Source organism: Muscardinus avellanarius, assembly GCF_963383645.1.
Source record: "Muscardinus avellanarius genome assembly, chromosome: 18".
Taxonomy (NCBI): Eukaryota; Metazoa; Chordata; class Mammalia; order Rodentia; family Gliridae; genus Muscardinus; species Muscardinus avellanarius.
This window is the reverse complement of record NC_137804.1, coordinates 41,621,975-41,646,957: the sequence shown is the minus strand read 5'-3', so window position 1 is coordinate 41,646,957 and position 24,983 is coordinate 41,621,975. Positions and strand designations below refer to the sequence as shown.

The 24,983-nt window shown below is 54.6% G+C and overlaps 1 protein-coding gene across 1 annotated transcript; it reads left to right on the top strand.

The window, feature by feature from the left end:
- Positions 1-7,441: 7,441 nt before the first annotated feature.
- On the top strand, positions 7,442-15,149 carry LSM4 (LSM4 homolog, U6 small nuclear RNA and mRNA degradation associated; the record flags this gene model as incomplete). The annotated part of the gene is made up of 5 exons (XM_080715438.1): positions 7,442-7,555; positions 7,671-7,712; positions 9,981-10,079; positions 14,499-14,682; positions 15,058-15,149. 5 exons carry the CDS (start codon positions 7,442-7,444, stop codon positions 15,147-15,149), a joined length of 531 nt encoding a protein of 176 aa, XP_080571564.1.
- Between the last annotated feature and the right edge of the window lie 9,834 nt (positions 15,150-24,983).

Genomic DNA, 24,983 nt, shown 5'->3' with positions numbered 1-24,983 from the left:
TATACTCCCAGACCTATTTTATATTTTATTTGGAAACAGCCTCACTAAGAAGCCGAGGCTGGCTTCGAACCTGTGCGATCCTCCTGTCTCATCCTCCCAAGCGCAGGGATTAAAAGCGTGCGCCACCACGCCCGGCGAGACCCGGTTTTAAAATAGAGAATAAAAAACAAGGCAGGGGGTGTAGCTTGGAGGTCGAATGCCCCTGGGTTCCACACCTGCAAAAAAATAAAATAAAATTTTAAAAAAGTATGTTCTAGGTAAATAGCTGTTACAGTGTTTAAGGGGATCCTGACAGTCTGAGCTGGGCCTAGTGGCGCTGCCCGGGGTCCCTGCGGGCCTCTGGGCAGAGGCCGGAGGGGGATGTGTCCACGGCTCTGCCCTTCTCTTTCAACCACAGCAGTGCTGCCTAGAGGTAGGGACGCCATTCCCATCCCCATTCCCCAGCAGAGAGCACAGGCGCCGGGGCTGTAACCCCATCCTTGGAGGCCGAGACCGGAGGCCCCCAGGCTCGGAGTCCGCGACCCAGGGGGACTCTGCTTCCAAATAAAAATCAGAAGGGGCTGGGGTGCGGCTCAGAGGTAGAACGCCCCTGTGCTCAGTCCTCAGCACCCCACACACACACTCACATACACAAACACAGAATAAAAACAAGGGGAACCAGGAGACTAATAGCACCAGGCGCGCCCCAATAACTGCAGAGGCTCGGCTGGTCCCAGATCGGTCTAGAGGCACTGGCTGGCTCCGCCCACAAGAGCAGCACGACCGCGCGGGGCTCACTTGGCGCATGCGTCCCTACCCACAATGCATTCCGAACTGGCGAGCGGTCGCTTTGCGCCTTTTTGCGTCACTTGCCGAGACAACTTTACGGCTCTCTCTCTCCTTTCTCTGGCGGGAACACGGTCCGCCCCGCCCCCGCCCCGACAGGCCCCGCCCCGCTCCACGATGATTGGTCGTCCGCCCGCCCGGCTGCGCGCCGATTGGCTGGGGGTCTCTGCCGCTCCTTTTCAGCCTAGCGGCGCGCGGCGGGGCGGGGCGGCGCGCGGCGGGAGCGTGAGCGGCTGTGGCGGCGGCGGAAGTGGCCGGCGGCCCCGGTCCCCGCCGGCGACATGGTGAGGGCGCGGCGACTGACTGCGGGGTCTCCTGGCGGCGGGACGCGGCCATCGGGGTGGAGGGGTGAACCTACAGCCTTGCCTGAGTCCCGCCCCGTAGTGCGGGGCGGGGAAACTGAGGCGGGAGGAAGCCAGCGCCGCTGCCGGCGCCTCGCAGCACGCCACGGTCGGGGTTTGGGGCTGGAGTCTCTTTGCACTCTGTGGGCGGGGACACGCGGCCGCCGGAGGGCGCGGCGTGTTCAGCAGGGTAGGCTGCGGGAGCCGGGCTGGGGGCGCACGCTGGTCAGCCCAGCCTTCGGGAGGCCGAGATCGGAGGATCGCACGGGTTCGAAGCCAGCCTCGGCTGCTTGGTGAGGCTCTCGGCAACTCAGTGAGACCCTGTTTCCAAGTAAAATATGAAATCGGTCTGGGAGGATACCCCGGAGGTAGAAAAGCCCCTGGGTTCCACCCCCAGTACCACCAAAAAAAAAAAAAAAGAATAAAAAGCAGGGCTGGAGGTGTAGCTCCGAGGTAAAAGGCCTCTGAGTTGAGTCCTCAGTAACACAATAGTTAGATAAATAAATATTTAAAAAGAAAGAAGGGGGTTAGGGGGTCTGGTCGGAGGTAGAATGTCCCTGGATTCAATCCCCAATGTCTCAAAGAGTAAATAAAAGAGAAACAGAGCCAGGGAGTATATGGCTTTAGAGGTAGAATGCCCCTGGGTTCAATCCCCAGTACAGCCAAAAAATAAAACTCGTTCCGGGACCTCGAGGGGTTGCAAGATATTTCAGAATGTTAGCGGCACATTCTTCTCTCTGTAAAAAACAGGTGTAGAGTGAGTTGTTTCTTCTTGGGTCACAGCATTTCCTTCCAGGGGTAGGGAGGCGTTTTTCTTTTCTTTCTGAGTTACTGTGGATGGAACCCAAGGCCTAACCCACGCTAGGCAGACGCTCCACCGCCGAGCTCCACTCCGTCCCTTTTTATTCTTTTCTGTTTAGACAGGCTCTGTGTAAGTTGCCCAGGCTGGCCTCCAGCTTCCCATCCTCCTGCCTCTCAGCCTCCTGGGTAGGGATGGCAGGTGTGTACAACCTCCACAGCAGGCTAAGGGGGCGGTGCGTTTCCATTTAACAGGAGCAGTTGAGGCCCAGTTCTTGATCTCAGCGAGAACCTGCTGGAGACCCCAACGACATGGAAGAATTCAGGGGGCTCCTTTGGTGCACCAGGACCCGGCTTTCCTGTGTTAAGGAGGGAAACCAAGGCGGTGTGGGGGGGGGTGACTTCTACGGTCATTCTGTGAGATGGTGGGGGGTGCTAGGAAACTAGGAGAAGGGCCCCCAGGGGTGGCTGCACCATTCTCAGAGCCAGAGAGTAGTGAGGGCTCCTATCCCGTGTCACACGTGTGGTGAGGTTGGCAGGAGGGAATAGCAGGCCTGGAAAGATCATTGCTGTTAAGCTCCCTGGCAGCAGGATCTTCGATTTTGTACTGAATGTATTCCGTGTCCAGAACAGCACCTGTACAAGGTGCACACTCTTCCATCCGGCCTGTTACCACCTTCCCAGCATGCGGAGCCCAGAGCCTGACTTTCCAGGACTCTCCTGGAGGAGTGCCCAGAGCAGAAGAGGCAGGGACACAGGCGCACTCCCGGTTCCCCTGGTCAGGCCTGGGTCAGGAGGAGTGGCCTGGATGAGCCGTGGGGGTGGGGATCCCCAAAGCTTCCTGAATCCGGAGCCTCTGGTTTCAGTCTCTAGTCCATGGAGACCTGGAGACTAGATTCCAGTTGTTCCAGGAAAGCCTAGAGAGAGGAATTCTCTCACCAAGCTCAAACGCTCGGGACTGTCCTAGCTCAAGGGGTCCCAATCCCAAGGTGGCATCTCAAGTGGCCCGCTCGCTCCTTTACTTCTACTTTTTTTATACTAGGGATTGAACCCAGGGGCATTCTACCTCCAGGCGCTCTCCAGGCCTTTTTAGTTTTATCTGTGTGTATGTGTGAGGGTACTGGATATTGAACCCAGGGGGCTCTGCCTCTGAGCTACACCCTTAGCCCTATTTTTTATTTATTTATTTTTGTTTGTTTAGCTGGTACTGGGTGCATTCCACCTCCAGGCTACACCCCCAGCCCAATTTTTTATTCTTTATTTTGAAACAGGGTCTCACTGAATTACAAAGGGCCTCACTAAGTAGCTGAGGCTGTCTGCGAACCTTCATCCTCCTATCAGCCTCCCAAATGCTGGGATTTCAAGCATGCACCACCACACCTGGCCCTGTTTTTTTATATTTTGAAACAGGGTCTCATTAAGTTGCAGAGGGCCTCAACTAAGTAGCTGAGGCTGGCCACGAACCTGCAATCCTCCAGTCTCAGCCTCCCAAGTACTAGGATTTACAAGCGTGCGCCACCACACTCTGCTTTGTATTTTTTATTTTGAGACAGGGTCTCACTAAATTGTGGAGCGCCTCACTAAGTAGCCGAGGCAGGCCGTGATTCTGCAATCCTCCTGTCTCAGCCTCCCAAGTACTGGGATTCCAGGTGTGCGCCCCCATTCTCCCCAGCAGGACTCACCCCTTCTGACCTCTTGTCTCCAGCATCGCTTTAAGATGACAACTCAGAATAGGGCAAGATGTGGTCCCTGCCCCTGGCTTTTAATCCCAGCCCTCACAGGCTGTAATCTGGGAGTCAGGAGCTCCTGACCTGCTGGCACCTCTCCTTATCTGGGCGGTGGAACTCCACCTGCCCTGTGGCCTCCCTTGGGGGGAGGGTGTTTTCCCTCCTGTGTTTATTCAGCAGATATTTAGTGAGTTCCTCTCTTGTGCCCAGCCCCCTGCGTACTTGGCACTAGAGGAAGCTCACGCCCACTGTATGGGTTTTCCAGTATAGCAGGGGAGGCAGGTAATTAATAAACAAGATAATTAGAGACTGGCTGCAGCCTGAGATGGAAACAAACAGCCGTACCGCAGAGGGCGGCCATTAAGAGGGCTCGTGCACAGGAGCCAGGAGTCACGGCTTGGCTGCCACCCGGCAGGGGAGGGTGTGGGGCAGGGCGCCTCTGCAGGGCAGCAGTAGGGGCAGAGGTCGCTGGTTGCGGTTGGGGGGGGTTCCGCTGGGTCTGTGGCTCCCCAGGGCCTGTTGGGAGAGCCCGCCCGGCCCATCTGTGGCTCAGATGTTCTCTTCCGCTTTTTTTTCTGGCTATGCTGAGTTTAGAGCCCCCGCCTTGCACATGTTAAGCCGGTGCCTGCACTGGGCTGCTCCCCAGCCCCTCTCTCCTGTACTTTGTGGGTAGGAACCCACGAAGCACTGTGTCCTCTCAGGCGGTGCTGCTGGGGCCGAGGGTGGCCCAGGAAGGACTCTCCCCAAGGTGGAAGGTGCGTGTCTCAGACGTCACACGCTCTCTGGGCAGGGCCCTCCCTTGGTAGGGCCTGGTCTCATCTACCAAATGATTGCCGAGCCCTTTTTGTCCTTGGCTTCAAGGACCAGTGCCCCTTGCCTCCTCTGGTGACTTGGGAAGAAGGCCAAGTGCCTGGTGCCCCTGGGTTCAGATTCCCGTGTGGATCTGGGAGTGGAGAGCCCGGGCTCCCGCAGGACTGGTGGGTGGGCCTCAGCTCAGTGCGAGGTTTGGGGTTTCCTGTACAGCTGGTGGCAGATCACAGATGCAGCCTCTGTCCCCAGCCCGCCCACCGCTGTTTGGGAGCAGCCGCCCCCTCACCTCAAGGCCTCTTCCTCCTTATCTGGCCCTTCCAGGAAGCCCGTGGAGGAAGTGGGCCTGGGCCTGGCTTCCTGCTGGCCTGGCCTCCCCTGGGAGCGCTTCTCAGGAAAGGCCTGTGGGACACTGGATTCCCACCCATGGGGCTGAGGGCCACTCCTAGCCTCTGCAGGGAGAGACCTTGGGGTTCCCGCCTCCTGGGCGGGAGCCAGGGCTGCCTGGGAGTCCAGCCGCCAGGCCACGCTCTGAAGGCTCTGTCTGTTGCCATGTGAGATGTTCCTGCGGCCACAGACCTCATCGGGGCCACACTGGAGTGGACCCTGGACCTGGGCAGGGCCACCTGAGTCACCTCCTTTCTGGAAACCCAGAGGCAGTCCCTAGGGGGTGAGTCATTCTTTGTGTTTCCAAAATGAGAACAGCTGAATTTTTCCCCAGTCATAACAATACAGAGCATGTGCCTAGCATGCTTGAGGCCCTGGGTTCCATCCCAGCACCACACACAAAAATGACCACACAGGGTGCACATGTGAGGCTGTAGCAGTAGCTGCAACACAGTAGTTTCAGGCCAGCAATGTAGTGAGACGACCCCCCCCCCACAAAGGAACATACACGGCGCAGTGGGAGGCTGAGACAGGAGGTCTCAGCACAGGTTTGAGCAGCCTCTCAAAAAGGGCAGCCGGGCCTGGTGGCGCAGGCTTCTAATCGCAGCACTTGGGAGGCTGAGACAGGAGGATCCTGGTTCACGGACAGCCTCGGCTACTTAGCGAGGCCCTTTGCAACTCAGTGAGACCCTGTTTTAAAATAAAGAATAAAAAATAGGGCTGGGGGTGTCGCTCAAAGGTAGAACCCCCATGGGTTCCACCCCCCAGAACTTCAAAAATAACTAAAAATAAAAAGGGCTGGGGGTTATAGCTCAGAAAGCCCCTGGGTTCAATAGCAATAATTGCCCCCCCAAAAGAAAATTTCCACGTAATTGTCTTGAAAAAGAAATTCAAAGCTGGGCATGGTGGGGCACACTTGTAATACCAGTACTGGGGAGGCTGAGACAGGAGGATTGCAGGTTCATGGCCAGCCTCATTACTTAGTGAGGCCCTTTGCAGCTCAGTGAGAGGCTGTTTCAAAATAAAAATAGGGCCGGGGGTGAAGCTCAGTGCACGCCTGTAATCCTCGTACTTGGAGGCTGAGAGGAAGATCGCAGGTTGAAGGGCAGACGCGGCCATGTACTGAGACTCCGCAACCTAGTGAGATTCAAAATAAAAGAAATTGGACTGGGGGAGGGTATAGCTTGAAAGTAGGATGTCCTTGGGTTCCATTCCTAGTACCACAAAAGAGAGAGAAAAGATCGATTCAGTAATGGTAAAAAGGGAGATACCTGAGAGCTCACTTGATCTCGGTGTGTTTTTAAAGGTCCCACCGGTTACCTGTCACTGCCTGTGATACCCAGGCCTCTGGCATATTCTAGCCTGGTGAGCTGCAGTCCTGAACACCTTGGCCTGCAGGCGATGCCCAGCAGGGCCAGTGAGGCTGGGCACGGGGTCACGCGGGCTCTGTCTCCCAGTGTGTTCCTTGGCAGGTTTGTCCAGCTCCACGCTGTAGCATTCTTACCTCCATCTGGGGCAGGAGATGTGGTCCTTGGGTCCCAGCTGTAAATAGTTGTCCCTCGGTATCCACAGGGCCCCTTTGGAAGCTCGAATCCACACATGTGTGAATCTCTTCTGTAAAAGGACGTAGGACCTATACATAACTCCTTTTTTTTACTTTTTTGCAGTACTGGGAATGGAACCCAGGGGCATTCTACCTTCAAGCTACACCTCCAGCCTTATTTTTTATTCTTTATTTTGGAACAGGGTCTCGCTGAGTTGCAAAGCTTCTCTCACTAAGTGGCTGAGGCTGTTTCTGAACCTGGATCCTTTTGTCTCGGCCTCCCTAATGCTGGGATTACAAGCAGGCGCCACCACGCCGGGTTTGCACACCTTCTCATAGACAAATCCTCTGTAGCTGACGTAGAGTGCACGATACAGGGCTGGGCGTGGGGGTGCACACTTGAAATCCCAGCACTTGGAAGGCTGAGACTGGAGGATCGCGGTTTACAGCCTCAGCTACTTAGCGAGGCTCTTCGCAACTCAGTGAGACCCTGTTTTCAAAAAATAAAAACACTAAAGCCAGGCGTGGTGACACACGCTTGTAATCCCAGCATTTGGGAGGCTGAGAATCGTGGTTTGTGGACAGCCTCAGCTACTTAGGCCCTCCGTGACTTAGTGAGACCCTGTTTCAAAATAAAGAATAAAAATAGGGTAGGGGTATAGCTTGGAGGTTGAATGTCCCTGGGATCCATCCACAGACCTCCCCCCAAAATAAATAAAGATTAAAAAAAAAAATACTGCTGGGGGTGTGTGTCTTGGAGGTCAATGCCCCTGGGTTCCATCCCTAGTACTGCAAAAAAAAAAAAAAAAAAAAAAAAAGAATACACGCTACAATATAAGTGTTGTGTACACAGTTGCCATTCTGTATCTTTTGGGGGAATAATCTATCTGTACATATTCAGCCGTAGGCAGTTTTATTTGCCTGGGTTATTTTGCACCTGCTCTTGGAGCCTGGGTGCAAGGGTCAGTCATAGGCCTGGTACATCTCAGAGACACCGTGTAGCTGAGCAGAAAATGGGAGTCCTGGTGCTGTTCATAGACACAGGGCAGTGCCCCACCCTGTCCCCTGGAAAAGCAGAGTGGCTGCCCTGGGGTGGGGCGGGTGTGACGCTCCTCATCCAGGAGGCAGTGTGTGCTGTGGGGTGCATGGAGTGGAGTTGGGGATCAGTGTTCCTGCACCCTGGTGCTCTGCGGGGAGTATTGGGGTGCCGGTCAGCAACTCACACGCCCATTTGCCTTGCAGCTCCCGTTGTCTCTGCTGAAGACAGCTCAGAACCACCCCATGGTGAGTGGCTGCAGGGCTGGGGTGTGAGGGGGGAGTGGGTTTTCTTCCTTTCCAGACCCAAGTTCTGCTCCTTGGAGAATAATACATGCTCACTGAAAACTTCAAGTACTAGAGGTGTGTAAAATGTGACACCCAGCCGCATGCTTGTAATCCCAGTACTTAGGCTGAAACAGGAGCATCACAGGTTTCATGGCCAGCCTCAGCAACTTGGTGAAGCCCTCAGCAATTTAGTGAGACCATGTTTCAAAATAAAAATTAAGAAATAAGCCGGGCATGGTGGCGCACGCTTGTAATCCCAGCATTTGGGAGGCAGAGACATGAGGGTCATGGTTGGAAGATGGCCTCAGCTACTTAGTGAGGCCCTCTGCAACTGAGACCCTGTTTCAAAATAAAGAATAAAATTGGGCTGGGGGTGTAGCTCGAAGGCAGAATGCTCCTGGGTTCTATCCCTAGTACTTCAAAAAAGAAAGAAAGAAAGAAAATATATTGGGCTGGTGGTATAGCTCAGAGGTAGAGTGCCCCTGGGTTCAATCCCCAATTTCATACCACACCACAAAGTAGACACCACTTCACTAATCTCCACAGCAATTACATGCTGTGGTACTGGAGATCGAACCATGGCCTCAGGCATGCTAGGCCAATGCTGGGCCACATATGCCCCCGGCCTTTTGTGTGGTAAAGAGATCAAATCCAGTAGTGTTTTACTTCTGAGCTATATACTTCCAGCCCTTTTTATTTTTTACTTTGAGACAGGGTCTTGCTAATTTGCTAAGGATCTTGGTATTGCTAAGGCTCACCTCAAACCAGTGCTCACCTATCTCAGCCTCCTAGGTCCTGGGATTGCAGGCGTACACCAGCACACCTGGTTGGCTGGCTGGCCGGCCGGCTGGCTTTGTTTATTGTGGTACTAGGGATTGAACCCAGGGACATTTTATCCATGAGCTACGCCCCCAGCCCTGTTTTGTATTCTTTGTTTTGAAACAGGATCTCTAAGTTGTGGAAGGCCTGGCCAAGAAGCTGCAATCCTCCTCTCAGACTCCCAAGTACTAGGATTAAAGCATGCTCTGCCACGCCCAGCTATTTTTTTATTTTTGAAACAAAGTCTCACCAAGTTACTGAAGTTGGCTTTGAACTTTCTATCCTCCTGTCTCACTCCCCAAGTACTGGGATTACAGTTGTGCACCACCACATTCGGCTCTCGGCCTTTTGTTAAGAAAGGGTCTCCCTAAGTTGCCCAGGCTGGGCTTGAACCCACAATTCTCCTGCCTCAGCCCCTTGAATTGCCGAGATGACAGGCCAGGGCTACTGTGCTGGGCGTGTGTGCGTGTTGGCGGGGATTGAAACCAGAGGTATTTTACCTCTGAACTAGATTGAAACCAGAGGTATTTTACCTCTGAACTACATCCCCAGCCCTATTTTATTTTGCAGTGCTGGGGCTTAAACCCAGGAGCACTCTGAGCTACACTCCCAGCCCTTTTGAATTCTTTTTTTTTTTTGCAGTACAGGGATGGAAGCCAGAGGCATTCTACCTCTATTTTTTATTCTCTATTGAAACAGTGTCACTGAGTTGCAAAGGACATCAATAAGTAGCTTTTTATTCCTTTTTTTTTTTTTCTTTTTCTTTTTTTGTGGTGCTGGGATGGAACCCAGGGGCATTGTACCTCCGAGCTACACCCCAACCCTAGTTTTTAGTCTTTTCATTTTCAAAGCAGGGTCTCACTGAGTTGCGAAGAGCCTCGCTGAATAACTGAGGCTGTCATTCTCCGGCCTCAGCCTTCTGAGTTACTGGTATGTGTCACCATGCCTATTTTTTATTTAGATACAGGGTCTCACTCAATTGCTGAGGCTGACCTCAAAACTGTGATCCTCCTATCTCAGCCTCCCAGGCACTGGGATTACAGTCATGCACCACCACACGCAATGTTAAAAGCTTTTTTAAGCGGGGCGTGGTGGCACAGTTTATAATCTCAGCATTCCAGAGTCTGAAACAGAAGGATCACGGGTTGCAGCCAACCTCAGATACTACTTGGGCCATTTGCAACTCAGTGAGACCTTGTTTCAAAATAAAGAGTAAAAAAATGGGGCTGGGAGTGTAGCTCAGAGGTAGAATGGCCCTGGGTTCCATCCCTAGTACCTCAAAGGAAAGACAGTGTCAGGAAGCCCAGCAGTGTGGCCGTAGCACCCTGAGGAGGCAGAGCCTGTGGGGTGGGGCCTGGGGCGGGCTCTGCCGGCTGCTGGGCCGCGGCTGACCGCTGTCCCCGTGTCTAGTTGGTGGAACTCAAAAACGGAGAGACCTACAACGGGCACCTGGTGAGCTGCGACAACTGGATGAACATCAACCTGCGGGAGGTGATCTGCACTTCCCGGGTGAGTGCGCGCCCCGTCTGCCGCCGCTTCTCTGTCCGCTCATGCCACCCCAACCAGGAGGGCCTCAGATCCCCAGGCGTGGCTGTGGCAGGGCAGCCCCCCAAGCGGCCCTCAGCTGTGATGCCACCTGGACTGGACTGGGGGTGCACGTCCGGGGGACCAGGAGGTGCCTGGCAGGGAGTGCCACCCGAGCTTGGGGCTTGGCGTAGTTCCCTTGGGGTCACAGGCCTTCACCACCCCCGGGACCAAACAGGACAGCGGGAAGGGGCACTGGGGTGTGGTGGGAGCTGGGGTGTTGGTCTTTGCTCTCCATGATTTGAAGAGGAAGCTAGGCGGACCAAGGAATGAGCTGAGCCCTCCATCACCAGGGCCGCCCGGAGCAGAAGGCCGGAGCCCAGCCCTGAATGGGCCGGCCGAGCTTTCATGAAGCCATTTTTATCTGGCTGGCCTGCGCGTCCTGTGGCCTGAGCCCCATGCTGCCCTTGCTGGGAAGCATGCGCCCCTGGCCAGTGTCTCCACTGGCCTGATCCAGATGCACCCGGTCACCAAGAGTGTCCGCCCAGAGGTGGAGGGTGCCAAGGAGCAGGCGGTTTGGGACCGGAGCCAGCGGCATAAGGAAGGGCAGGAAGGGAGCCAGCCTGGCCGCAGTGCATGCTCTTCAAGCAGAAAGCTGGGCAAAGGTGGGCGAGGGCTGTACTGAGGCTCTGCGCCCTGTCCTGAAGGCCTGGGGCATGCTGTGACTTCTAAAGGTGCGGGAGACCTGCAGGTTTGATTTATCGGGGTTCAGGGAATGGTGCTGGGGAGCTGAGCTCACAGGAGATGGCAGTGGAGGGGGTGGCCGGGGCTTGTCCTGGTCAGGGCGTGACATGTCCAGGGAGGCAGCGGCTTCCTGGAGTCAGGGCCCAAGCGTGGGCCGGTCTGGCTGCGTGTGCCCCTCCCACTGTCTCCAGGCTCCCTTAGCCCAGAAAGTTAGCGCCCTAGAGCTGCCACGCCCATCTCCGGCCTCTCTGGGTCTACTCTGGATCACTGACAGCGGCCCTGTTCCCCAGCACTTCTCACGGCGCCAGGAGTTGTTTTGTGTGTGTGTGGTATTAGGGATAGAACTAAGGGGCATTGGCCCCCGAGCTACACCCCCAGCCCTGTTTTTTTTTAGTCTTTTTATTTATTTATTTTTGAAGATTTAAAGAAGTTTATTAGAAAGATAGAAATACAGAAAATAGAAATACAGCCCCATGCCAAAGTGGCATGGGGGGGTGACTCAAAATGAATACACCACTAGTCTTTTTATTTATTTATTTTTATTTTTTTAATTATTTTTTAAATTTTTATTTATTTATTTATTTTTGGTGGTACTGGGGCTCCTGGAAGCCCTTCTACCTCCGGGCTACACTCCCATGGGCTACACTCCCAGACCTATTTTTTTTACCTTTTTATGTGGAAACGGGGTCTCTTAAGCCAGCACAGCTGGCTCCGAACCAGCGCGATCCTCCTGTCTCTGCCTCCCAAGCGCGGGGATTACAAGCGTGCGCCACCACGCCCGGCTAGTCTTTTTATTTTTTGGAACAGGGTCTCACTAATTGTGAAGGGCCTTGCTAAGTCGCTGAGGCTGTCTGTAAACCGTCTCAGCCTCCTGAATGCTGGGATTACAACTGTGCACCACCGTGCCTCGCCTTGTTTGGTTTTTTTTTGTTTTTTTTTTTTTTTTTTTGTACTGGTGTTAGGGCATTCTACCTTCAAGCTACATCTCCAGCCCTTTTTATTTTTGTTGATACTGGGGATTAAAACCAGTGCCATTCTATCTCTGAGCTACATCCCCACCCCTATTATTATTTTTTTTTTTTTTTCAATTTTGAAACAGAGTCTCACTGAGTTACAGAGGCTGGCCACAAACCTATGATCCTCCTGTCTCAGCCTCCCAAGTACCAGGATTACAAGTGTGTACCACCACACCCAGCTCTTACTTTTAATTTTGAAAAACATTCTAAGTTGCTGAGGGCCCCACTGTGTTTAAGGCTGCTTTGAACCTGCAATCCTCCTGTCTCAGCCTCTCAATTTGTTGGATTACAGATGTGCACCAACGTGGTGGACTTCCAGTACACTTTTTATTTTAGTAGCAGAGCTTAAACCTAAGGGTGTTCTACCTCTGAGCTATACCCCTAGTCCAGTTTTATTTATTTTCAAACAGGGTCTCACTAATTTGCTGAGGCTGGCCACAAGCCTGCAATCTTCCTGTCTCAGCCTCCCAAGTATTGGGATTCAAGTGTGTGCCAGCATACCAGGCTTCCAGGAGACTTTAAATCATCTCTAGGGCTGGGTGTGGTGGCGCATGCCTGGAATCCTAGTGCTTGGGAAGCTGAGACAGGAGGATCACAGATGGAAAACCAGCCTCAGCAACTTATTAAGACCCTGTTTCCAAATAAAAAGTAATAGAGAGCTAGGGGCATAGCCCAAAGGTAGAATACCTTGGGTTCCCTCCTCAGTAACACGCACGCGCGCGCACGCACACACACGCATGCACGCACGCACCATCTCTAGAGCCCAGCGTGGTGGCACGCGCTTGTAAGCCTAGTACTTGGGAGGCTGAGACAGGAGGATCAGAGGTTTGCAGACAACCCCAGCTACTAAGTGAGGTACTCTGCAACTTAGAGACCCTGTTTCAAAATAAAAGAATAAAATAAGGATAGGTGTGTAGCTCAGAGGTAAAATGCCCCTGAGTTCAATTCTCAGTACTGCAAAAAAAATCTCTAGGTAACTGATAGTACCTGACACAATGTACGTGTCGTAAATGGCTGTGCTATCTTTTTTATGAAATCACAATAAGAAAAATGTATGTATTCAAAACAGACACATTTTTTTCCCCAATGTTTCTTTTTCTTGTGGGTGTGATACTGAGAAATAAATCCTGGTATGCTCTTCCTCTCAGCTACACCCCCAGCCCGTTTTGTATTATTTATTTATTTTTTTATTTATTTTTTTTTTTTGTGTGTGTGTGTGTGTGGTACTGAGGGTGGAACCCAGGGGCTTTTCTACCTCCTGGCTACACTCCTAGATCTATTTTATACTGTATTTGGAAACAGGGTCTCACTAAGTTGCTGAGAGCCTTGCCAAGCAGCTGAGGCTGGCTTCGAACCTATGCGATCCTCCTGTCCTGGCCTCCCAAGCGCTGGGATTACAAGCGTGCGCCACCACGCCCGGCTCTAAAACAGGATTTTGAGAGCTGGGTGTGGTGGCACATGCTTGTAATCCCAGCATTCAGGAGGCTGAAACAGGAATGATTGCAGTGTACGAACAGCCTCGTCTACCTAGTGAGTCCCTCTGCAACTCAGTGAGACCCTGTTTCAATATAGAATAAAAAATAGCCAGGCGTAGTGGAGCACACTTGTAATCCCAGTATTTGGGAGGCTGAGACAGGAGGATCACAGTTCACAGACAGCCTCAGCTACTTATTGAGGCCCTTTGCAACTCAGTGAGACCCTGTTTCAAAATAAAGAATAAAAAATAGGGCTGGAGTATAGCTCGGAGGTACAATGCCCCTGGATTCCATCCCCGGTACCACAAAAGAAAAAAGAAAAAAACCAGGGTTTCAAAGCCAGGCTTGGCGGCACATGCTTGTAACCCCAGTACTTAGGAAGCTAAGACAGGAGGATCAGACATTCGAGGACAGCCACAGCAAGTGGTGAGACCCTGTTTCAAAATAGAATTTAGAAATAGGGCTCAATCACTAGTACCACTGAAGGAATAAATAAAAACAGGTTTTCCTCAGTTGATGAGAGTCTCACTAGCGAAGGCTGGCCTTGAACCTGCAGTCCTCCTGTCTTAGCCTCCCAAGTACTAGGATTACAAGTAAGCGTGTGTCACCATGCCGGCACATCTGGTGTTGTATATTTTCTTTGAAAGAGGGTCTCGGTAAATTGCTTAGGGCCTCATTCTGTTGCTGTCTCAGTCTCCCAAGTACTGAGATTCCAGACGTGCACCCCTTGCCCAGCTAGGAGATGATCCTGGAGTGGATGAATGGGGCGGTGCGGGGAGGAGGTTTGGGCAGGTGGTTGGGGCAGGAAGGAGCGGGAGCCTCGGCCCTTGACCCCTCCGGGCTCAGGGCTGTAGGTGGCGAGCCCCAGTGCAGACCGGCAGGATCGCCAGCGCTGCCGGCCAGGCCCTGCCAGGGTGCGGGGAGGAGGCCGTCTTCCTGGCGGTCGCACTGGGGCCTTTCCTCATGGGTATGCGGTTGCGTGGTTGCCCAGGAGCAGGAGAGGCCCCCCTCCTGGGGGCTAGGCCCTCTCCCTTTCCTGTCCCACATCCAAGACTTCGCAGCTCAGGGCGCCCGGGCTCCCGGCAGAGATGGGATCTGCCTCTCCGCAGAGACCCCAGGTCCAAGGTCCCCAGCTGGCCTGCTGAGAGGAGTAACCCCCCCACATGCAGGACGGGGACAAGTTCTGGCGGATGCCCGAGTGCTACATCCGCGGCAGCACCATCAAGTACCTGCGTATCCCCGACGAGGTCATCGACATGGTCAAGGAGGAGGTGGTGGCCAAGGGCCGGGGCCGCGGCGGCCTGCAGCAACAGAAGCAGCAGAGGGGCCGCGGCGTGGGCGGCCCTGGCCGAGGTGGGTCCCCTGGCTTCCTTTCCTTGTCTGCACACTTCCTGTTTCTGACGCTGAGACTCTGGGCTGGGAAGGACGCTGGGTCCCCGAGCCCAGGGCTCCTGAGGGGAGCAGCTGTCTGAGGCTTCCTGGAGGACAGGCTCTGCGCCGGTCACATCTGTCCCTTCTGGGAGCCTCACAAAGCCAGGCCCAGTCCACCCTCGCAGGCTGAGGCTGCAGGGCAGGCGTGGTTCCCTCCTGGGGTGGAGACAGCAGGGTCCCCCCTGTCTGCTCTGACAGCCCCGATGATGGGTGGCCCCCAGCGAGCCCCAGCCTGGCCACAGCGAGCCTGGGGCGCGGCGGGGGTCGCAGCTGCAGCCCACTCTGTCTGCCCCACAGGTGTGTTTGGCGGCCGGGGTCGAGGCGGGATCCCTGGCACGGGCAGAGGCCAGCCCGAGAAGAAACCAGGCAGGCAGGCCGGCAAGCAGTGAGCCGCCTGGGCAGCAGCTCCTGGAAGCGCCAGGGAAGCAGGGACGAGGCATTGGAGACGCTCCCTGTAGGCAGAGTCCCTGCTTTCCTTTGAAGACAGCCGTTGCTCGGTTGGAACCGTCACTGGGCATTGTGCAGGAGTCTCACGGCGTGAAGGTTCTGTGTGGTCTCCAGGTGCGGGGCAGGTGTGGCTCTCAGCCCCAGATCGCCTTTTCTGAACGAACAAGGACAAGTGGGTGCCCTGGAGTCCACACCCCTTGGCTTCCTGTCCTGTTACGAAAATAAAAGCACTTTCAAGTGCCACCGTCCCTTTGAGCCTCCAGTGCCCAGTGCGCGGCATCCCCGTCCTGGGCCACTGTGGCTGTGACCGGGCAGGGGAGGCCACCCTCCTGTCCTCTCAGGAGAGGCAAGCGGGGTCCTGTGAGGGTCCCTGTCACCTCTGTAGGACAGAGCCAGGGAGCTCAGGGCCGGAGCCAGGCGTGACGGGCGCTGCGCTGGACCCTGCCTGTGCCGCCGTGGGAGCACAGGACTTCAGGCCTCTGCTCCCCCAGGCCTGGCCCCGCCGCTCACACCTCGACAGGCACCCAGACGCAGACTCAGCACTTGGGGAACCGCGTCCAGCACCCATGTCTGCGGACAGTTTTCCCTTTGTAAGCAGAAGGGAGGAACCACAGGGCCTGCCGGCCACAGCTCTCCTGGGAGTCTGCACACTCACCGGGGCTGGTGGGACCCGAGGCCCACTTCTTGGCTCTTGGGGTTCTGTCCTCAGCGTTCCTGGGTTCTTAGTCTGGTGACTGGGACGCTGGCCCAGGCCCTTGGCGTGACCCCAGGGGCTCTCAGTGAAGGGCTCAGCCCCTCCCTGGCCTCAAGGTTGATGGTCCTGGAGCCAGGCCTGCTGCATTACACTGCCTTAGGCTTCCCAGCCAGGCAGCCTGGCTCCAGCCCAGCTCCCTCCCCTGGCCCTGTCTGCCCCGCTGCCTTCGACTCAGGTACTGTGGGCTTCTGGAAGCCTCTACCCGAGTCCAGCCTCGGGACAGCCGTGGGCCACCTCCTTCCTGGTTGGTTTTAAGAAGCCTCGGCCCCCTCCCAGGGAAGAGGAACCCAAAGCAGCAGCCTAGTCCTGAGCCCAGGCTTCCAGATCTTTCTAGTTTCTGATGATCTGGCCCAGTGGCACCCCTGCCATCACTTGAGGGGCCTGCTCTCCTGTAGGTGTCCCCCCACCTCGTTCTCTCTGGCACGGAGGCCCATGAGCCCTCCTGCGGCCTGTGCTTCAGCTGGGCTTGGCTGGGTAGGGCCACCCTGTCCCCTAGACAGAGGCGGCCCAGCCACATGCCCCACGCAGAGGCCCCCAGGCAGCTTGGGTCCTGTTTCCCTGGATGTCCCCTGCCCCCACTCCTCGCAGATGGACCCAGGGACCACCCACCCGTCCCCCAAGTGTGGAAGGAGGCCCAGCCAGTGCCACAACTTCCCGTCCACACAAACGCTTGAACCTAAGCCGGGCGTGGTGGCGCACGCTTGTAATCCCCGCGCTTGGGAGGCTGAGACAGGAGGATCGCACAGGTTCGAAGCCAGCCTCGGCTACTTAGTGAGGCTCTCAGCAACTTAGTGAGACCCTGTTTCCAAATAAAATAGAAAATGGGTCTGGGAGCATAGCTGGGAGGTAAAAAGCCTCTGGGTTCCACCCTCAGTACCACAAAAAAAAAAAAAAAAAAGCTTGAACCTGCAGAAGGGTGTGTGAAGCCGGGCACGGTGGCACACTTGTTATCCCAGCATTCAGGAGGATTGTGCAGGTTCACAGCCAGCCTCAGCTACTTAGTGAAGCTCTCAGCAACTCAGTGAGACCCTGTTTCAAAATAAATAGGGCTGGGGGTGTAGCTCAGAGGTAGAGTGCCCCTGGGTTCCATTCCCAGTACTGCAAAAAAAAAAAAAAAGTGGGATGTGTGGCCAGGTGAAGGTGGTCAGGGGAGCAGGGGACACAGGACTGGAGGAGCCCTGGTGGAGGCCAGCATCCTGAGATTGGATAAGAGGGTCCCAGATGACTTGCTGCTGTGCAGATGTCCTGTGCCCGGTAGGTGGGAGCAGAGTGGGGGGGTCTGGAACAGTCAGAGGCAAGGGGGGAGGGGAGACAAGGGGGCAGCGCCAGGCTCAGCCCAGGATGGAGGGTGCCCTTGTGTGCTGGGGAGGGGGGCCTGCTCCCAGGCTGGGCACCTACAAGGCCGGTGTGCGAAGCCTGGTGCCCTGAGCAGCAGGAGCTGGTACCAGCCTCCACCCTGCTTTCCCAGGCCCCGGAGATGGAGGTGAGCAGGAGTCTCTTGGCTGCCCTCTGGGTGCTGTTCAGCCCTGTGGGTTCCCCAGATACCTTCCAGCCTGGCACCTGTCTCCCGTGGTACTCACAGATGAGAAACGGAGGCTTGAGGGGCAAGCCACAGAGGTTTGTCTCTTCCCAAACCCACCCAGACTGCCCAGACACAGTGAGCCACCTGCTTTGGCCCCCGCACTTCCCTATGTAGCCTTGATGGATCTGATGCCCATGTCCCAGTTTCAGTATTTTAAGTGCAAAACCAGGTTGAGATGGGACAGGTAAGACAGGAAATCCATCAAAAATTCATTCTCTGCACACTTGTCATCCCAGCATTCGGGAGGCTGAGACCGGGAGGATCGCGGTTCGCAGACAGCCTCAGCTACTTAGGCCCTTTGCAACTTAGACCCTGTTTCAAAATGAATAAAAGATAGGGCAGGTGGTGTAGCTCGGAGGTCAAATGCCCCTAGGTCCCATCTCCAGACCCGCAAAAATAAATTAGTATATTAAAAAATTGGAGCCAAGTGTAGTGGTGCGTGCTTGTAATCCTAGTACTTGCGAGACTGAGGCAGGAGGATCACACAGGTTCATGGCCAGCCTCAGCTACTTAGTGAGGTTCTCAGCAACTTGGACCCTGTTTCCAAATTAAATATAAAAATAGGTCTAGGGGTATAGCCTGAAGGTAGAAAGTCCCCTGGGCTCCATCCCCAGTGACACATTCACACATTGGTCCAGGGGTGTAGCTTGGAGGTAGACTGCCCCTGGGTTCAATCCCCAGCACAATAACAACAAATAAATAATAGGGCTGGGAGCTAGGCATGGTGGCACATGCTTGTAATCACTACTTCAGACAGGAGGACCACAAGTTTGTGGCCAGCCTCGGCTATTTAGTGGGACCCTCTGCAATTTAGACCTTGTTTCAAAATAAAGAGTAAAAAGTAGGGCTGGGGGTGTAGCTCGGAGGTAGACTGCCCCTGGGTTCAAACCCCAGGTCCACACAAATATAAATAAAGCCAGGCATAGTGACACATGCTTGTAATCCTGATAGCTGGGAGGCTGAAACAGGAGAATCACAGATTTGTGGCCAGCCTCAGCAATTTGTGAGGCCCTGTTTCAAAATAAAGAATAAAGAGCTGAGCGTGGTGGCGCAGGCTTGTAATCCCTGCGCTTGGGAGGCTGAGACAGGAGGATCGCGCAGGTTTGAAGCCAGCCTCAGCTACTTAGTGAGGCTCTCAGCAACTTAGTGAGACCCTGTTTCCAAATAAAATATAAAATGGGTCTGGGAGTATAGCCCGGAGGTAGTAAGCCTCTGAGTTCTACCCGCAATACCACCAAAAAAAAAAAGAATAAAGTAGCCCTGGGGGTGTAGCGCAGAGGTAGAATATCCCTAGGTTCTATCCCCAGTGCCACACACACACACACACACACACACACACACTATATATATATATATATATATGCCGGGCGTGGTGGCGCACGCTTGTAATCTGCGCTTGGGAGGCTGAGACAGGAGGATCGCGCAGGTTCGAAGCCAGCCTCAGCTACTTAGGCTCTCAGCTACTTAGACCCTGTTTCCAAATAAAGTGTAAAATAGGTCTGGGAGTATAGCCCGGAGGTAGAAAGCCTCCGGGTTCCACCCCCAGTACCACACAGAGTAAATAAATAAATAAAAGCCAGGCGTGGTGGCCCACACTTGCAATCCTAGTACTTGGGAGGTTGAGACAGAACTGCAGGTTCAAAGCCAGCCTTGGCAACATAGAAAGGCTCTCAGCGACCCAGTGAGACCCTGTTTCCGAATAAAAAATCGGGCTGGGAGTGTAGCTTGGAGGTAGAATGCCTCTGGGTTCAACCCCGTGAATGAATGAATACTAGAGGTAGAATGCCCCTGGGCTCAATTCTTGGTAACACACGCGCGCGCGCGTCATCCCCCTACCCTAGCACAGCCCAGGGACGGGTGGAGACCCATGGCCCAGGAGCCTGTTGAAGGAGACCCCACCCACCAGCCTCAGTTTCCCCCGCAGTCATGGGGATACCAGCAGCTCCCCCAAACAGGGGCGGATCAGAAAAATACATGAAGTATCCATCTTAAGGTCAGCAGACTATACTGCAGACGCTCAATAAATACACGAAGCGTCCGCGCGTGGCCCCCGGACCCCTCGCCTGTGCGGCTGCGCGATGACTCACGCGCCCCGCCCCCGCCGGAGCCGGAGGAGTCACCGGCTCGCTTGGGAGCGGCGGAGGAAATACTTCAGGGCTGCTTTCAATGCCTAAAAATACTCGCCGCGTGCGTCCTCTGGCGTCTCCCCTCCCTCATCCCCTCCTCCGTGCCACATGGGCCTGGACTTTCCACGCCACTGCCCGGGGCGCGCCGAGGTCCCCGGCGAGCACCACCGGCGGCCACGGCGCTGAAGGGTGGCCAGGTGCCTCCTAACCGCCTGGCTCGCGAGCTCTCTGGAGGCCCAAAGAGCGCGAGGGCGGCCAGCCCGCTGGGGTCAGCCCACCGGGAGGGCCAGGGCTCCCCCACCAGCCCGCGCTGGCCTCCAGGCCCGGCATGCTGCGGCTAGCTAGGGAACCCAGGAAGCTGGCAGTGTTGGCGCACAGGGGCCCACTAGGGTCTCACCAGGTTGTTGAGAGCCTGCTAAGTTCCCGAGGCTGGCTCCAACCTGCAATCCTCCTGTCTTAGCCTCCCAAGTACTGGGATTGCAAGCCTGCACCGTCACCCCCGGCTCCGATTCATTTATTTAGTTATCTATCTTTTTGTATCTGTGCGTTTATTTTGTGGTGATGAGAATACAGGAGCATTCTACTTCTGAGCTACATTCCAGCCCTATTTTATTTTATTTTTATTTGGAAACAGGGTCTCTCTAAGTTGCTGAAAGCCTCACTAAGTTCCTGAGGCTGGCTTCGAACCTGTAATCTTCCTGTCTCAGCCTCCCAAGTACTAGGATTCCAAGCGTGTGCCACCACACCCAGCTAAGCATTTACTTTTTTCTGGGTAAATGGGGATTGAACACAGGGGCATTTTACCACTGTGTTACACCCCTAGCTCTACTTTATTATTTTGAAACAGGGTCTCACTAAGTTGCTGAGGACGGCCTAGTGCCTGCTGTGATCTTCCTGTCTCAGCTTCCCAAGGACTGGAATTACTGGTGTGCAGCACCGCACCTAGCTCTCCATCCACCCATCCCCCATCCCCCACACACCTACCTGCCCATCTGCACATCCATCCGTCCATCAGTCCATCTCTACATTTAAATGTCCATCCATCCGCCTGTGCACATGAACAGGTGAGCTAGTAGGTAGGTAGATAAATGGATAGATAAGGTGGATGAACAGATGGGCGGGGAGATGGATGAATAGATTGGCAAATGAGTAGGAGCCTGGACGGGTAGATGGTGGATGCGAATGGGTGGCTGGATGGGAGGGTGGGTGGGTGGGTGGATGGGTGGGTGGGTGGATGGATGGATGAATGGGTGGGTGGGTGGGTGGGTGGATGGATGGGTGAGTGGGTGAGTGGAATAATGGGTGGGTGGGTAGGTGGGTGGATGAATGGGTGGGTGGGTGGGTGGATGAATGAATGGGTGGGTGGGTGGGTGGATGGATGGGTGGGTGGGTGGATGGATGGATGGATTGGTGGATGGATGGGTGGGTGGATGGGTAGGTGGGTGGATAGATTAATGGATGTGGATGGATAGGTAGGTAGATGGATGGATGGATGGATGGATGGATGGGTAGACAGATGGATGGATAAGTGGGTGGGTGGATGGATAGATGTTAGTGGGTGGATGGGATGAGCCGAGAAACAGCTGGATGGATGGATGGATAATTGGATGGGTGGGTGTAGACAGGTGGGTCAGGAAGTGGATAGACAGGTGGCTGGGTGGATGGATGTGTGGGTGTGGCTGGGTGGCTGGAGGGAGATTTGGTACCAAAGTCAGAATGAGAACCAGCATGTTCCATCTTCCAGCAGGAGCCTGGACTGCAGTGGCTGGGGGGGCCAGCCCAGCCCTACCCTGGGCTCTCGAAGCCTCAGGAGGCCCCAGGAGGCTGCAGGGTGGGCTGGGCAGGGTGCTGTGCGCAGGCCAGGCAGGGGCGGTCTGTGGGTACCAGATGCTGCTGCTGCCTCTGCTGCTGAGTCAGTGTTGCCATGACAACCAGGGCCCTGCTGGATGCTCCTCCAGGCACATCCTAGTCAGTGTGGCCACTGTCACCACCACCTCCTCATTGGGGGCAGGAGCAGCCGCTCTTTTTATCCAGCAGAACTAGGGACCACAGTGTCTGTCTTTCCATCATCCACACCAGGTTCCCCATCCCCCATGGTGTGGAGTCTCATGGATGGGCGCTCCAGAGGAGAAAGAGCGGGGTAGTCAGATGACAGAGAGGAGGATGAGGGGGATAGGCCACAGTAGGGAGCCACAAAAAGCCAGAGCTAGGGGCCCTCCAAGAAGGCAGAACAGGAGGCCCCCAGACCTGAGCCTCCCCTGCCTCCCATGGAGCATAGATAGACACTGTTGGTGAAACTGAGGCAGGGACAGCAGTTGTGGGTTCCACCTGGGCTGACAAGAACTTGAACCACCTCCACCCCAGCTGCTGAGGACCTGGGAGCCCCCATGATCCCACCTCTCATCTCCTCACCCCACTCCAGGCCCTTCCTCGATACCCCTCCTGTGCTCCTTGAACGACCCCAGGGCCTTCACACGTGCTGTTCCAGCCCTGAAGTGCCCTGGCCTATACCCACTTGGCCTCCCTAGGGGCTTCACCTTGCCCAGTGGCCAGGTGTGTGAAGAGAATGAAGCCAGGAGCAAAATGCCAAGTCTAACTAACCCTCCAGCAGGACCCAGAACTGCAGAGAAGCTGCAGCTTCCTGCAGGGCGCCGTCCTGGAGCCTCCAGGCCCCGCTCCTGAGATGCCCGCCAGCCCTGTCACTGCACACTGATCATTCGGGGGCTACAGGGTCCCCACCTGCACAATTGTGCTGTCCTGGGAGAGCCACTTTATCTTCTTTAGAGAGAAAAAATTTGAGGGAGGCTGGGTGTGGTAGCGCACACTTGTAATCCCACCATTTGCAAAGCTGAGACAGGAGGATTGCGGTTTGTGGACAGCCTCAGCTATTTAGCGAGGCCCTTCACAACTCAGTGAGACTGTGTTTCAAAAACAAAATAGAGCCGGGCGTGGTGGCGCACGCTTGTAATCCCAGCCTTTGGGAGGCTGAGACAGGAGGATCGCACAGGTTCGAAGCCAGCCTCAGCTACTTAGTGAGGTTCTCAGCAACTTAGTGAGACCCTGTTTCCAAATAAAGTATAAAATAGGTCTGGAAGTATAGCCCGGAGGTAAAAAAAAAAAAAAAAAAAAAAAAGCCCCTGAGTTCCACCCCAGTACCACAAAACAAACAAACAAACAAACAAACAAACAAAAAACAGGGTGTCAGAGTTGCAGAGGACCTCATTAAGTAGTCGAGGCTGTCCTCGAACGGTAATCCTCCTGTTTCACCCTCCCCAATGCTGGTATTACAAGTGTGTGCCACCACGCCTGGCTTTATTTTTTTTTGGGGGGGGGTCTGGGGGTAGAACCCAGGGGCATTTGACCTCCGAGCTACACCTCCTGCCTTATTTATTTATTTATTTATTTATTTATTTGCGGGTTTGGGGGTGGAACCCAGGGGCATTCGACCTCTGAGCTACACCTCCTGCCCTATTTTTATTTTTTATTTATTTTTTTGCGGGTCTGGGGGTAGAACCCAGGGGCATTTGACCTCCGAGCTACACCTCCTGCCCTATTTTTTATTCTTTTTTTTTTTTTTTTTTTTTTGGTGGTACTGGGGTTCCTGGAAGCCCTTCTTCCTCCGGGCTACACTCCCAGACCTATTTTATATTTTTGAAACAGGGTCTCTTACGCCAGCGCAGCTGGCTTCGAACCTGCGCGATCCTCCTGTCTCCGCCTCCCAAGCGCGGGGATTACAAGCGTGCGCCACCACGCCCGGCGTTTATTCTTTATTTTGAAACCAGGTCTCACTGAGTTGCAGAGGGCCTCACTAAGTACCTGAGTCTGGTCTCAAACCTGTGATCCTTTCTCAGCCTCCCAAGTACTAGGATTATAGGTGTGTGTCACCACACCTGGGTTTCCAAGTCCTTTTTTCTTTTGTGGTATTGAAGATTGAATTCAAAAGTTTTCTACCTCAAAGCCACACCACTGTTTTATTTTTATTTTCAAACAAGGTAAAACGGGCATGGTGGCCTGTGATTGTAATCCCAGTATTTGGGAGGCTGAGACAGGAGAATCTGGGTTCCCCGCCAGCCTCAGCTACTTAAGTGAGTCCTGCAATTTAGTGAGACCCTGTTTCACAATAAAGAACAGAAAATAGTGCTGGGGGCCGGGCATGATGGTGCACGCTTGTAATCCCCGTACTTGGGAGACAGACAGAAGGTCGCAGGTTCACAGCCAGGTACTTAGTGAGGTCCTCTACAATTTAGTGAGACTCTGTTTCAAAATAAAGAACAAAAAAATAGGGCTGGGGCCAGGCATGGTGGCACACAGTTGTAATCCCTGCACTAGGAGGCTGAGACAGGAGAATTGCACAGGTTCAAAGCCAGCCTCAGCTACTGAGTGAGGCTCTCAACAATTTAGTGAGATCCTGTTTCCAAATAAAATATAAAATAAGTCTGGGAGTGTAGCCCAGAGGTAGAAAGCCTCTGGGTTCCACCCCCAGCACCACACACACACACACACAAAAAAAATCGGGCTGGGGGTGTAGCTCAGAGGTAGGATGCCCCTGGGTTCAATCCCTAGTACTGCAAAAACAAAACAAGAAAACATCCTGTTTTTGGGTGCCAGGAATGGAAGCCGGAGCCTGGCATTGCCGGGCAAGGGCACAAGCTCTGAGCTGCACCCCAGCCCTCGCTGTGCCTGGCTGCCTGCCTTCTTACCGGGAGTTGAACCCAGGGGCATTCTGCCTCCAAGCTACACTCTTAGACCTATGTGTTTTTGTTTTATTTTGTTTTGTTTTTGCAGTACTGGGGATGGAACCCAGGGGCATTCAACCTCCGAGCTACAGCCTCTGCTTTTTTATTCTTTATTTTGAAACAGGGTCTCACTAAGCTGTGGAAGGCCTCACTAACGACTGAGGCTGGCCGTGGACCTGTGATCCTCCCGTCGCAGCCTCCCAAGTACCAGGATTATAAGCGTGGCCACCAGCCCGGCACCTCTTATTTATTTGAAACAGGAGCTCTAAATTGATGAGTCTCCCTACTTGATGAGGCTGTCCTCGAACCTGCCATGTTCCTGTCTCAGCCCCGCAAGTACTGGGATGGCAGGCGCGCCTCCACGCTCGGAGGGCCTCGCCAGGTCAGTCTCCGCGGCCTCCGGCCTCCTCTGGGCTGAGGGTCCTGCAGTCTGGGGCTCTCTCTCCTCCTCTTTCAATCCCCTCCCTCCGGCTTTTCTCCCAGCCAACTGTTTCTCCCGCTCTCCGCGCCCTGGGGCTCCTATCAGGAGGCCTAGGTCGTCGGCCTCGCCCAGGATCTTGGGGTGCCCAGGATCTTGG